This window comes from Tamandua tetradactyla, chromosome 3 (genome assembly GCF_023851605.1).
Source record: "Tamandua tetradactyla isolate mTamTet1 chromosome 3, mTamTet1.pri, whole genome shotgun sequence".
Taxonomy (NCBI): Eukaryota; Metazoa; Chordata; class Mammalia; order Pilosa; family Myrmecophagidae; genus Tamandua; species Tamandua tetradactyla.
This window is the reverse complement of record NC_135329.1, coordinates 28393125-28408017: the sequence shown is the minus strand read 5'-3', so window position 1 is coordinate 28408017 and position 14893 is coordinate 28393125. Positions and strand designations below refer to the sequence as shown.

At 47.4% G+C, this 14893-nt stretch overlaps 1 protein-coding gene across 5 annotated transcripts in view; it reads right to left on the bottom strand.

Annotated features, from left to right (window-relative positions):
• Window positions 1-14893, bottom strand: part of PTK2B (protein tyrosine kinase 2 beta) — a 140768-nt gene that overhangs the window by 18489 nt on the left and 107386 nt on the right. For all 5 annotated transcript variants that reach the window (XM_077152855.1, XM_077152854.1, XM_077152852.1 and 2 more), the window contains 14 exons: window positions 8676-8738; window positions 8406-8460; window positions 7810-7950; window positions 7361-7435; window positions 6664-6765; window positions 5823-5940; window positions 5217-5256; window positions 4758-4804; window positions 4155-4205; window positions 3614-3711; window positions 2719-2803; window positions 2387-2487; window positions 1989-2104; window positions 120-220 (listed from right to left, as the gene is read on the bottom strand). In XM_077152855.1, the coding sequence (XP_077008970.1) occupies window positions 120-220; window positions 1989-2104; window positions 2387-2487; window positions 2719-2803; window positions 3614-3711; window positions 4155-4205; window positions 4758-4804; window positions 5217-5256; window positions 5823-5940; window positions 6664-6765; window positions 7361-7435; window positions 7810-7950; window positions 8406-8460; window positions 8676-8738 (1193 nt within the window). The remainder of the gene's footprint in view (window positions 1-119; window positions 221-1988; window positions 2105-2386; window positions 2488-2718; window positions 2804-3613; window positions 3712-4154; window positions 4206-4757; window positions 4805-5216; window positions 5257-5822; window positions 5941-6663; window positions 6766-7360; window positions 7436-7809; window positions 7951-8405; window positions 8461-8675; window positions 8739-14893) is intronic.

Below are 14893 nucleotides of genomic sequence, written 5' to 3'. Positions count from 1 at the left end.
CTAGAAGCCCTTGCCTGGCCTTGACCAGCTCTGTATTTCCTTTATTTGGGATTTCGGCTTTAGCAACACCTCCAGGGACAAAGTCAAGGGTGGAAACCGTCCTACCCCCAACCCCTCACCTTTGTAATACTCCTCTTCTTCAATGTACCGGGAAAGGCCAAAGTCCCCCAGCTTCACACACTCAGGGGAAGCCACCAGGATGTTTCGGACAGCGATGTCTCTGGAAGAAGGATGAGGCGACAAGGGTGAGGTACTACCATGGAAGCAGGAATGCTTCAGAGAGAGAGACAAATGGGCAGGCAGTTGAAGGAGAAGCATCCCGGGCTGGAAGAGGCCTCTGAAGCAGAATTGGACAGCTTCTGCCGCCAGCCCTTCCCTCACTGCCTCCACCGGAGCTGTCTTGCTAACCAATGCCCAGCTCAGGTGGGAGCTGAGGCTGACTCCCCCACATCTCCAGTGCTTGCCACTTAACTGCTGGAGCTTTCTCTCTCATTCTGTTTTCTCACAGGTCTCTCGCTCAAAGTCTGTTTGCCTGCCCCGTGAATGCTCCGTGCATCCTCCTCCACAGTGGCTTTGCTGACCCCTCTGCCAAGGAGCTAGTACCTGCTGATTCTTCAAGGATGAACCAACCTCCAACCACTTTCCTGGGTACAATCAATCTCTTCCCTGGCTGCAAGGCCAAAGGACTGTTAAAGCTGTTATTACTGCTAAGAATAGCCGCCTGCATGGTTAACTTTGCTGGAGCACTTCCTACAGCCACAATCATCCCCGTACTTGGCACACTCCAAGTCGTGACACAGAGACCCTCAGATGAGACCCAGGTACAGATGAGGAGACCGCAGCCCAGGGCACTGAAAGAACTTGTGCAGCAAGTTGCTGGTGGGCAAAGGATCCCCCACTGGGAGCCTTGCCTTGAGCCTGTGCTCTTACCCCCTGCCAGGAGGAGACCTGCTGCCCACTGCCCCCGTCCCCTCGTGTTCCCAGCACCCCTCCCCACCCCAGACTACTTTGTTCCCTCCTCGCAGGCAGGTTCTGTTCCCTAAAATTTGTTTTATTATTGAAAAGACCTAAAAACATGGCAACTTTAAACCAATAAACAAAAGGAAACAAGTCTACTATCCCACCACTGTCACCTCATAGCTACTTAGTTCTTACACTTTACTCTCATCCTAGAAAGTAAACTCCACAAAGGAAAAAGAGTTTCTTTCTGCTTGGATCATGACTTTATGGTGTGGAGCAGGAATTCCAATCACATTTGCTGAATTAATTTTTATACCCCCACCGAGGCTTAGCACGGTTTCAGGCACAAGGCCATGGAGCTGATGGCAATACTGTTGGACAAAAAGGAATCTGTCCATTAAACCAGGTGCTCTGAGAAAACACGCCTGTGCCTCCCCCAGGAGCTCACATCCCCCCGCAGCAGAAACCTCCTTTCAGGTAACGTGGAGCACAGCAAGGTGGTGAAGGGACCAGGCTGGGTCAGACTCAGGAGCCGGGAGGCAATGGGGAGCTGGGGACTCATCGGCTCAGGCCCGGAAGGATAAGGGCCCCTGGGTCTTCCCAACGCTGCTCTAGCCCAGTCCCCTTCTCCAGGGCTACGTGATTCCTGTGACGTTACCATGGCAACTGGTGGACTGGGTGAGCCAGGAGGAGGGTAAGCTCTGAGCCAGCTAAGAAACATTCTCCAGAACCCAAAGGGAAGGGGACGAGAATATAGAGAGGGATCATCAGACGTCTAGAGCTTTAAATGTACTTTTCACGATCCTGTGACTTAGACACCGTTCTCTTAATTTTTCAGACGAGCAAATGGGCTCGTAACTTTGCTCGAAGTTGCTTTAAGTTGCCAAGATAGGCCGGGCCAAAGGCAGGAATCCAACACAGGTCTGTCAGACCCCAAACCCTGCTTCACCCCAGACTTCTCAAAGCTCGCGCCGCCTCTGTGGCCTTCGGCCCCTCACCCCTTACCTGTGCATTCCCTACCCCCTCACCTGTGGACGCAGCTGATGCTTTCCAGGTAGGCCATGGCCTTGCATATCTGCAGTGAGTACAGGACGAGGGTGAGGACCTTCAGGGAGTTCTTATTTCGCTCCAGGTAATGGCCCAGCTGTGGGAAGAGGGGAGGGACCATCAAGATTCTTAGCAGGGCCTCTGCAGGAAGTCCGAGGGCCAGGCTCTAGGCAGACACCTTCCCTTCCCAGAGGCTGGGCCAAATCCCAAGATTTTCCAAGCCACTCCTCCATAAACAAAATGTCTCTTGGCTCTTTCACTGAATGCAGAAGGCAGCGTGCTAGGAGGAAAGACCCCTTCCTTTCAATGCCTCAACTCCCCAGAAGCTTGGCTTGGTTGCCCGTTGTCATCTGAGGTTCCTCTTCTCCCTCCGACTCACCTCCCCGTAGGGATACAGCTCCATGATGATCCAGGTGGGTTCTTCCTCAATGATGCCAATCAGCTTCACAATGTGTGGGTGGTCGAGATTCTTCATGATCACTGAAGATGGGGACAAGAGGCGTGAGCCAGAGCTGCTCAAAGGTGCATGAGGAGAAACCTGCTTTGCCATCCCAACAGGGAGAGAGGGGGAGTAAAACTTCCCAACGTGCATCCTAGCAGTGGGATCCCCTCCCCTTTCCAGGTTCCAGGTCCACCCTCCTATCTTGGAGGTCTTCTCCGGGGTCTATTCCAGCTCCTGGGACTGCATCCCTCCCTCTGGGGGAGACCTACCGGCCTCGCTCATGAACTTCTCCTTGTTGTCGAGAGTGCAGTCCTGCTTGCAGGTCTTTACAGCTACATTGATTTTCTCCCCTTTCTGCAACAAGACACATCAGGGCCCCTCAGTCCAGCTTAGAGGGCTTAAAAGAAAGTGTCCCCATCCCACTGTCACCAGGGTTTTTCCACCAGGCTTTGCTGCCTGCCTCTCTGCATAGCGTATCACTTTCTTCTCCCTTTTGCTTCTCTCTTCTTCTCATCCTTTTCATTTGTTCCTCTCTACTCACCCACTCCCTTTCTTCTGAATCAGGCTGTGTTAGGACCGGAAAGGACTTCAGAGATCTGATAGGTCAAAGCCATTCATATTACAGAAGAGGATGGTGAGAATAAGGGACCCCCCCCCGATGTGTTTAGAGTAAGTGAGCTTCAGATGGGCATGATCCACACTAGGCCAGCTGACCTGAGCCCTGCGCTCATTCTCTCTTTTTCTTATTGTTGGGTGTTTTTTTGTTTTGTTTTAATTTGCTGCCCTTTTCCCTTTTCTCTGCTTTCCCCCCAGGCCAGCTAGAAGCACCGCCCCAAAGGCAAACTTTGATCAGCATCATTGGAGGCCCTCGAGACTAACTCCTGTCTCATATCCTGCCCTTCTTTCCTTGGGACTGATACCCACCCTCCCTCCCTTTTGTATTCTTCCACCATGAGTTTCCTTCCTCCAGAGTCTGCTTTCTTGGAAATGTCATTTTATTCTTCTTGGAAATATTTCCCTGGATATTTCATAAATCCTTCAAGTGCCAAGTGAACAAAGACTCTTGATTTCCTGGTTCCTGCCTCCAACCCTCATAAGACTCAAGACCCTGTCTCGCCCCGTGACCTACGAAAGCAGAGCAGCCTGGAAGGGTCTGGAACTCACGGGATTCTGGTAGACACCTTCATACACCTCGCCAAAAAAGCCTTCACCGAGAATACGACCCAGAGTCACATCTTCACGGGCGACACCGTACTGCGGACCTACATCGGTGGAGAGAAATGGGAGTCCCGAGAGCACAGCCACCAGCCAGCATCCTGCAGGGCAGCGTGTGCTGACCCCAGCCCAGACTCTGTCCCCTCCTGCCCAGGCCTTCCCAGGCCCCCACGCAGCATCTAACCAAGAGCCAGGGGATGTGCTGAGAAAGGGGATCTACAGCTTCCCATTTTCTCAGACCCAGGGACGAGCCCACACCCTGTCCCTTATGTCCATGGTTTTAGAATCACCACAGAGCACCTAACCAGGAACATAAAAGACCAATCTGTATAGAGGGAAAAGAATATCTCATGTTTTAAATGAAAGGACCCTGTCTGGGCCACATAGGAGGGACTAAGGAAGGAGGAAGGAATGTGACCTCTGGTGTCATGTTCATTATAGCACTGACCCTTTGCAGGCTGTGGTTGGCGTGCTAGGGTCAAAGACCTACCTCCCAGCCTTCGCAGGGTCTCGTCGGGAATCTCCGCATAGATGTCAGACTCTGGAATGACAAGAAGGGACCCCACCCCATGAGCAAGATGCCCCCCAGGAGGAGCCACGCAGAAATCAAGCGTGTGGTTCCAAGCTCCAGGCCCCTACACCAAGGCTGACATCACCAGGGATGGGGAGAAGCCAGGCCAGTTCCGTGGCTCTGTCCCAGGTTTAAGAAAAGTGACCAGCCTAGGCTACCTGGCTTTGAGTCCCCACTCAGCCGCTCCCCAGTTGTGTTATTTAGGGCAAGTTGGTTTACCTCGCTTCATCTCAGTTCCCCTTTCTGTGAAATGAGCATCTCTTGGGAAAATGTTGTAAAGGTTGAATGGGAAAACATCTACAAAGTATTTAATACAGAGTCTGCCACATTCTAACCGCTCACTGCCTGTAAGCTATTGCAGTTACTGTTCTTTTTAAGTCCTAATTGAGAAGTGACAGGGGGAGGTGGTGTTCCTGTAACTTTAAGGGAATCTTTGGAGCTGTCCTGGGAGCAGGCAGGAGCCAGCAAGAGCCAAAAAGAGGCTCTAGATGCCGGCTGAGAAGGGCAGATGGGCAGGCTCACCTATGCTGCAGCTCTCTGAGAGGTGGGAGCGTCGGTCCTCCAGGTTTCTGTAGGAGGAGATCAGAGGGCAGGAGCCAGGTGGGCTCAGGGCCTGGCTGGCACCTCCCTGCTGGCCCACCCCTTGGCCTGAAGAGCTCGCTGCACTGTGGTCCCCCACCCGCCCAGAAGAGCAGCTGCCCTGGGTGCCTGGCTCCCAGCTGCTGGGGACAGGAGGGGAGGGGGCAGATGAAATAGTGGTCTCCCTCCAAGACAATGCCGGGTGGCATCAGGCCATGGGAGTATCCTCGCAAGTTCTTACTGGGAGGGGGAAATCGCCATTTGGGAATTTGGGATCCCAGTGCTCCCCTGAGGCCTGGAAGCCAGAACTTGAGGTAGTGACAGCTCCCTGTCTCTTCCTCCTCCTCCTCCTCCCAAGCAAACTTGGGCTAAACCCTGTACCCTGCCTTCCCTTCTACTCACAGCATGGGGATCTGGGGAAGGCTGTTCCGCTTCTCACCATCTGGGGAGAGAAGAGGAAAAGGGACTAGTTGGAGCCAGGGACACAAGGTCCCAGAAGCATGTCTGACCTCACTACTCCTTCGACGTGGCACGAGGAACTCCCCCCTTCCCCCCTCCCCCACTCTGAAATTCCATTATCCTAGAGCCAGAGTGGGAAATTATATAAGCCTTCAGCCTGAATTTGAATCCTTCTCGTAAAGGAAATTCTCAGCTTTCTCCAGTCCCTTCCACATGTTTCAGCCCAGGCGCACGGCTTCCCTGATGACAACCCCAAAACAGAGACATACACACGGGACCTATTTTTCTAGCGATAGCTTTGATCTCCCTGGGGGCTACAGACACCTCTCCTCCAGAGCCGGTGCTGCTGTTGACCAGCAGGGCCAGGGGCCGGGGCCCAGCTGAGGGTGGGGAGGGCCTGGGCCGGGCAGCGTGAGGATACCCCTGGCTCCTAAAGTCTCTCAATGAGAGAATGTTCCAGTCAGTGGCTCAGCCTCTCCTGCTCTGCCTCTGGAGACCTTGGCCCAGCCAGGCTGCCACCCATTATTCAGCTGAAAAGTGGAAACCCACCTTTCTTGGGGTGAATGATGAGAGAGTCTCTGTGCTCCCCCTGCAGCCTGCAGTACCCGTCAATGAGGTCCGCCATGTTCTCAGCTTCTGCCAGAGAGGAGGTTTTGATGGACAAGGACTGCAGAGAAGAGACCGGCCAAACATGAGACCCCAAAGCCTTGGCTAGTCTACCCCACGGGGCTGGAGGAGAGACTGCCTTTTCAGAACGAGCAGGACCCCTGCCCCCCAAACCCCTGCAGGGCTCCATGGGCTCCTCCCCCGGAGCTCTGCTCATTTCCCCTGCAGCCACCAGGGGGCAGCGTTTGCTACTGAATGTCCTCAGCCCTTTGAAGGCCAGTTACAGGTCTGACATAGTTGGGTCTCCTCCAGGGCTTAGCACAACTTCTTGTGCTTAGTAGGTGCTCAATATGCAAAATGAAAAACTGAAAAATGGGAAAAGGGAAGGAGTGGGGAGAGGGACAGATGAATGAAAGGAGAGATGGACAGTTTGCAGCCTGGGAGCTCTGATTGTCTTTGCACCCTTAACAAGCCCCTATTTCCTGAGTTCTTGATTTCTGAATCATTGTTCATTTGGTGAAAGTTAGCTTTCTGATTTGCTCCTTCCACAACTTCTTTCCTGACAAATTATATATTTATATATCATTGTTTCCTGATATATTTTCCTTATATATGTTTCCTAACACCTTGGCTAAGAACTGGATGCAGTTTCCTTAATAAGAAGCCAGAAGTCAGGGAACTGCTGGCCTCCTGCCCACCTTGGCCCAGTTGGCCTGAGTAAGAACTCCCAGCCGCCCATGGCACCCACTGGTTTCAGAGCTTCCAGATGCCCAGAGACACTCACCTGCGGGGCGCCTTCGATGCCCAGCTGCAGGACCGCCTGTCCCTCCTCCAGCGGGAGGCACCTGATGGACCTGATCTGCTTGAACTCGGCCAGGCAGGTGGGCTATGAGAAATCCAGCCCTTAGCACCTCCGAGAGCAGGCACCCCTTAGACCACTCCACCCCAGGGAATAGGCCATGCAGGTGGGTCAGTGCACGGGACCCCAAGGAGGAACTAGAGTCTCTCAGGGGATGAACAGAGAATCCAACAATGTTAAGGCAGGAAGGGTCATCTTTTCTAAGCCCCTCACTTTGAAGAAGAGTAAATGAGGTCTTGAGAGAACCAGGACTGGCCCAAGGTGGGAGTAGCGCCAGGACTGGACACATGTCCCCAGACTCCCAGCCCAGCAATCTTGCCACTGAAAGAGCAACTCTTCTAACCGAGCCAGGGAAGCCAAGGTCCCTCACTCCCCTTCCTCTTTTCTATCATCCCTCCCCTGCCCTCTCCCCCTGCCCTCAAGCAGGGGAGAGTCACAGGGAAGTAAAGGACCATCTATTCCATGCTGTCATCCCCAAACACTCTTTGTGCAGTGACCTCACACCAAGGGCACAGTCCTGTGAAGCTTCTCTGCTATCAGCAATGGGGTCAGGGAGAAGCGACGGGGTGGCCCCTCTGGCTTGGTGCCATTCTCCCCCACCCGCACCCCCATCTCGCTCTACCTTTGCATCTTGACTTGTCAGCTGGCGGATGCCTTTCGGTCCAATGACCAGGTCCACGGTAATGTTCCACCCTTGCTGCAACACAAGGAGAGAGGGGGTTGCTGCCGCAGTTCTGCCTACTCCATACTTGAAATTTGAAAAACAAAAAAGCTCCCTTAACTAGGCATAGCTCCTCATCCACCCTAAGCTCCCTCACATGGCTAATTCTACTCTTAACACCCCCACAGAGTCTCAGCCCTTGGAGTTGGGAAGTCTTTCAGTTCCCTGTCTTTGGGCAAGTTGAGTCAGGGCAGTTCCATTTTAAACAGCTCAGGGAGACTCTGCTGGTTAAGAGCACCTACGGGCACCCCCCCACCAGCAGCAGCACCACACTCAATCTGTCCTTCTGGACCCCCTGCCTAGAGGCCTGGAGTACAGGTCAGGAGGAGGACAGAGACGCGGGTCATTACAATGAGTTCGCAGCGGTAGGTCTCCTGGTCAATATTGGCAAAGCCGGCGAGTGTGTTGAAGAACTTCATGACGCACTCCTCCTCCTTCAGCGAGGCGTACTGCTGGAACGTCTGCTGGATCATCTTCCGGAACTGTTTGGGCTGTTGTGAAGGGAAACGGGGAGAGGATGTGAAACAGTGGTCAGCGAGGTCCTTCTCCTTGCAGCTCGGATCCCTTTCCTTAAGATCTCATAGAAAGACGGCCCATGGCTGTAGGGACAGTTCTCCAAAGCCTATGCCATGAGAACAGCAGTGATCTATTACCTGAAACACACAGGCCCTCTCGGGGAGGTGCCTCTTTACCTGTGAGGGAGGCAGGAGAGCTGTTATCCCCAGTGCCCAAGCCCCAAAGTTAGTAAGACTCTGATCTGGAACCAGAGCCTAGATCTTCTGATTCCCAGCACAGGGAGGGCCCACTGATGGCACTCAGTTGTCCTATCTGCACATGACCTGAGGCAGCACAGATGTCTGGCTAAATCAGACCACTTTAGGTTCAGTCTTGGGCACTGGCACAAAGAGGGTCTTTGTGGGTTCCCTCCTCAACCTGTTGGCCTCACCTTTAAGTTCTCCTGCATCTGCTTTGGGAAAAACAGGTCCAGCCCCACTTCCTTCCTGAAAGAGGGAGGGAAAAGCACCATTTGAATCTCCCCCACACCCAACCCTGGACTTCTGGCCAGTCGGTGAGGGGTGAAAGGGCATAGCGATTGGGGGAGGGGGCAGGTCTTGCCTGGCTCTCGTCTGGGATGAGAGGAGGAAGGGATGAGTAGTAAAAAACAGGGCAGAGGAGCAAAGGAGGGAGGAGGTAAGGAACAGTTCCCTGTACTTACTCCAGAAGCTCAAAGTTGGACTTTTTGTCAAGTGCATTGTGGGGCATGTCCTTGAAGAACCGCCTGGAGAGAGAGAAGTCACGGAGAGGTGGACTGAGGGCTGGAGAACCATAATAGTCGGGTCAACCAAATGCCCACACATTGGCCTAGAAGCCCCCTCCCACCTTATTGGATATGGGGAGACACTGGGAGGGAGACAGTTAAGAGGGTCAAAAACTTTGATACTTAGAAAACCATGAGGAAAATGAAAACCCCCAAATTTCATTCCTAAAAAAGACCCCAGACCTGTGCTTTGGGAGACCCCACACTAGATTGCCCAGTTGTTGGGTGGAGGAAGAAATGGGTCCAACTGCAGTCTTTAAACAAAAAAATCAAAGACCCAAGGCAGCCAACATTTAAAGTATCAGCCTATAAACACCCACCTCTACCTTCATAGGTTCTGGGTTTCCCTTGTGATTTTTTTTTTCCATATTGCTGTCCCCGAAATATCATATACCTGTGTGTTTGTGTGCTCATTTAAATAATAATGGATGTACTAAATATGAAAACTGTAGAAATTATAGAACAGAGGAAGAAAATAAAAACAATTCATAATTCTGCCACTAGAGAGAACTTCTATTTATTTTTGTACATATTCCTTAAGTCCTGTTTCCCCTAAAAATGCATGTTTTGATGACTAGTTTTTTATGTATTGTTTATTTATAACAATCATAGTTTAAATTGAGATCAACGAGCCAGTGCCCTCACGGGTGCCAACCTCCCTTTCCTGGCTGGGTCACTGTGTCTAGTAATCTCTTATCTTTGTTGTAGATATTGTTCGACTCTTGATTACACATTAGAGTAATTCGGAGTTCCTTTAATCCAGATACCCTATGCACTCTGGGAGCAGTTCTGTGTTACTAATACTATAAGCACAGACAGGCAAGTAACTTACGATTCAAAAACAATGGATTTAGAAAACTGACTATTTAGAAAATAATATGGTTGGGTCTTTACTTCACATTTTACCCTAAAATAATTATTTTGGATGGATTAATGGGATGACTGTAAACAATAAACTGTTTTAACACTTGAAGGCAGCCTAGGGAAATAGTTCCAAATCCTACAATTGGGAATAACATCTAAAGCATAAAATCATAGAAGAAATTCCCCCCAGAAATTTAAAATGCAAAACGTTTTATAACCTTAACAACTTTAAATAAATGATGTTTTTGAATACATTGTTAAGCAAAATAAGTAGCTATCACTTAATAAATGTGGTCCCAATTTTAGAAAAATATATAAGGACATCGGAAAAAAATCTGAATGGATCTACCCTGTTAATGGAAATTGTTTTTGGATAGTGGAATTCCGGGTGAGTTTGGTGTTTGTTCTTTTCCTTTCCCATATGTTGCAAATATTCCACACTGAAATATTACCCCTTTTACTTAAAAAAATATAAGGCAATGAGGTCAGTCAAATCATCATAATGTGGGTTTTCTGGACTCACTGCTGAGGTAATCTGCTCCATCATGACATATTCTACTTGGTAGAACGTTCTTTACTGTTCCTCCTCTCACTGATCTGCTGCGCTATGGAAACTAAGTTTAATCTATTTTTTAAAGAAGGCAGTTCTTTTAACAAGACCTTTCTCCTGACTATGGTCCCCAGCTCCCACCTCCCAATACACATCACTGTATTAACGAATTAAGTAATTCGTTAATTACTTAAGTCATTGCACTCAGATGAGAAAAAGCGATGCAAAGTAAGAATGAGAAAAAAGAATAGAGCTATGTTGAGAGGGGCACAATAAGATAAGCAGTTACTTCTAGCCAAACAAATTGGGTTTGTTTAAAATGCCATAGGTTGGGATGAAAGAAAATCAGAAGATAAAATATCTTATATAAAAATTCTCTTATAGAATCAAGAAGGAGTACATTAAAATGATTTTAAAAGGGGAAATATTTTATAATGGCTCAGTAAATATTCTTGAACTTATTGAATTCTATTTGACAATATTGAAATGTATCTCAAACCTATCTCTTTCCTAAGGAAGATGCAAGGACACAAAGTCCTAAAATATGTTTAAATAAGATAGGGATAGAATGAAATCAGGAAATGAGATAGAGAATACAACAAACCTACAGTTATACCATAGATGTTAGCATTTAGTGTAGATTTGGGGTTTGGTTATCCTGGCGGCCAAAGCAGTAGATAGAAGATCTCATTCAGTGCATAATTCATCATATGAAAAAAATTACCATAAAAGGGGCACTTTCTTACTTAAATGAAGTTTGGAAAACCACTGATGGAAGAAAAGCTAATATTCTCATTACTCATTTTAACAAAATAAGAAGCAACTTTCATATGCTGTTTTCTCCCATTGCAACTATGGTAAATGCCAATGGCATAACATTAAAGTACAATCCAGTAAAAATGATTTAACTAAATGTGGTCCGAGTATATGATTTTCCAGTGCTCTAAGTCTGTGGTCCTAAACTGGGGGTGATTTTGTCCACTCTCTCCCACATTTGGCAATGTATGGAGACATTTTTTGTTGCCACACCTGTGTTGGTTTGAAATGATGTATCTACCCTAGAAAAGCCATGTTTTAGTCCTAATCCCATTTTGCAAAGGCAGCTGTTTCTTCTAATCCTTATGCAGTATTGTATGTTTGAAACTGTAATTAGATCATTTCCCTGGAGTTGTGATTTAATCAAGAGTAGCTGTTAAACTAGATTAGGTAGAGGCATGTCTCCACTCATTTGGGTGGGTCTTGATTAGTTTCTGAGGTCCTATAAAAGAGGACACATTTTGGAGAATGGGAGATTCAGAGAAAGCAGAGCAGAACGACATAGCAAAGAGAAGCAGAGTCCACCAGCCTTTGGAGATGAAGAAGGAAAATGCCTCCTGGGGAGCTTCATGAAACAAGAAGCCAGGAGAAGAAGCTAGCAGATGACACCATGTTCGCCATGTGCCCTTCCAGGTGAGAGAGAAACTCTGACTGTGTTCGCCATATGCCTTTCCACTTGAGAGAGAAACTGTGAACTTCATCAGCCTTCTTGAACCAAGTTATCTTTCCTGGATGCCTTAGATTGGACATTTCTATAGACTTGTTTTAATTGGGACATATTTTTGGCCTTAGAACTATAAACTAGCAACTTATTAAATTCTCCTTTTAAAAAGCCATTGCGTTCCTGGTATATTGCATTCTGGCAGCTAGTAAACTAGAACAACACCTGTTGAGGGGTCTGCTACTGGCATCGCATGGGTCAAGGCTGGGAATGCTACTAAATATCCTACAGTGCACAGGATAGGCCTGCACAACAAAGAATTACCTGGTGCAAAATGCAAATAGTACTGAAGTTGAGAAACCCTGGTAACTTGATCCAAGGAGAGAAATTCAGGAAACTAACAAGAGTGACTCTTCCCTAATACCACTTCTCTCAGCTGGATGTCTGCCAGAACAGGCCAGCAGAAAGTAAAGTTTCACTTCCTGAGAATGAATATTCTAGCTGATCAGGGCAGATATGCACACTTTGGAAACCAGACAATGGTAGGCAGGGAAGACATTTGGCCATAAGGTATGAGAAGTCTATCCAGTGTTCTTTCCAGGATGAAAGATCGTCCTGCTCTACGTTCCACCTGAAGAATGCTTCCAGTCACTGCCAGGATTGTTGCAGGAAGCAAGAGTCTTAGGCTTAGCCTGGCCCTGGCATTGTGGGAGTGAGAAAGTCTTCTTGACCAAAAAGAGGAAGAGAAATGAGACAAAGTAAAGTTTCAGTGGTTGAGAGATTTCAAATACAGTGGAGAGGTCATCCTGGAGGTTATTCTTATGTATCATATATAGAGATTTTCCTTTTTAGTTTTTAGTGGATTAGAATAGCTAGAAGGAAATACCTGGAATTGCTGAACTGTAATCTAGCAGCCTTGATTCTTGAAGGTGATTATATAACTATACAGCTTTTAAAATTTTGTGACTGACACTCCCTTTATCCAGTGTATGGGCAGATTAGTAGGAAAACAAAGACAATAAATAAATAATAGGAGGAGAAGGGGTATGGGGTGTGCTGGGTGCTCATTTTTTAAAATTTTTATTCTTATTTTTATTTTTTTGGAGTAATGAAAATATTCAGAAATTGACTGTGGTGATGAATGCACAACTATATGATGCTGCTATGAACCCCTGACTGCATACTTTGGATGATTATATAGTATGTGAATATATCTCAATAAAATTGTATTTTTTAAAAAAAGGAGTCTTAGGCCTGTGCCAGTTTAGAACCCAAAGTTCACATGGTGAATCACGGCAGCTTTGGAAAATTTCTAATCCAGTGTTACTTGTTGCCCACATTCATAGAAAATCTCAGAGTGCCCCTGTGAAGTGTGGGATTATAAGCTGTATGACCTTCCATTCTTCCTGTTCGATTGAGTGAGCTGCAAAATGTATCCCTCGGTAACAATGAAAATGGCTGTAAGTACTTATTTAATTCTGCTAAAGTAGAGGTTTTTAATTTTTTCAGAGTTATCTATTTATTCAAATATTTTTTAGCTCTTATTCAATACCAGGCTTGGGATTCCAGATTCAAAGATGAAAGCAGCACCAGTGCTGGCCTCAAAGATTTGACAGGATTTCACATCCAACACACATTATCACTGCTCTAAAAGAACTCGGCGTGAAGTACAGCGATTTTGAACAGGCAGATGGATGGGTTGGGGATGGAACTAAGGAAGGTTCTAAGAAGGAGAGAGCCTTGAGCCCACCCAGCACAAACAGCAGAGGGCCACGATGCTTATACCCCAGAAGTGCCCTGAGGTTTTCTATGAACGTGGACAGTAAGGAAGTATACTGGCTCAGAAAATTTTCTAAAGCTACCAGAATAAAGAAGTTTGTCAGGCTGAAAAGGGGAGTGAGAATATGACAGGCAGAGGGGATGTTTTACCCTGAGGGGGTGGGATCTGCTTCCCGGCCAAAGATGAGAGTGGTCTCTAAAAGTCATTCCTGGTTAATGATAATTGTTGCAGGAATGAATGAAAGATGAGCTTTGAAACTTGGAATGAAAGAACTCTGAGGACTGGGATATTTTAGTATGCATTAGTAAAAAGAATTGGGATTGGCTTAAATGGAAAAGCAAACAAATTTTGAAATTAACACAGGAATTAAAATATGTGAAAAACAATAGCAATTTTAGAATGATTAAGAGGATAATGCATGAAGAAAATATTTTATTAGGAGAATGGAAACTCAGATGACACACTTAAGTTATCAGCTTACTGCGTATGACACCGAATGTCCTTCTCATGCATGGAAGAACAGTTATAGAGCATCACTTGGGACAAAGGTACCCAGTCACTCATGTGTTTCACAATTGGTATATTCTAACATTCTGAGTATCAAACATCCTTGGGATTCCCCATCTCCCTACGCATTGGTTGCATCCATCTCCATCTCCTTACATGCTAAGTTTCCAGGAGCCAGCTATTCTGACCCTCTTGCCCTCAGGAACTTCTGCTTCTCCAAAACCTTGAACCATGGAGGTAGAATGTAGAGAATGGAATTCAAGGTTGTGGGTGATATAATTGGGAGACCCAAGTATCCCACTGCCATCTCTGCAACCCCGGCCACAGACTGGCCACTGACCACTGGCCACAGAGGGACCTACTAAAGGCATCACTAGAAGGGCTGTAGGATGCCCCAGGTGCTCCAGCTCGCCTTTCTTGCCAACACCAGCACCATCAACCATACCCATTGACAGTCCCCAAGAAAGGTGTGGTGTAGACATCTGAAACTGAACCCTAAGAATGGACTGACCAGAAAGAGCAGATAATTGGACAAGGGAGTAAAATACAGAAGAAAGATGACACTTAATATCATGGGTTTTTGTTTGTTTGTGTGTTTTTTTGGTGTTAGTTTTTCTTAAATAAATGAACAGGTTTTTATTTTAAGTTTCATTAGGTTTCTTTTCTCTTTGATAAGTGGTTCCCAAAATAAACCTAGTTGCTTAACAAGCATGAATCTGTGATATTCCCCAAATCACGGGAAATAATAAAACCATTAGGTTCCTAGACCTGATGGTCCCAGAGAAAACTTGTTAAAAAAGAGAAGATGATGGAGGATAAACTGAAGGATCTGAAAGGGCCCTCAGAGAGCAGTGAGGTGAAAGGGACCAGTGCTTTGTCTAAGCTGTCAACTTGGTGACAGACGTGGAGGTGTATCAAGGTGACTCCAAGGAGAACAG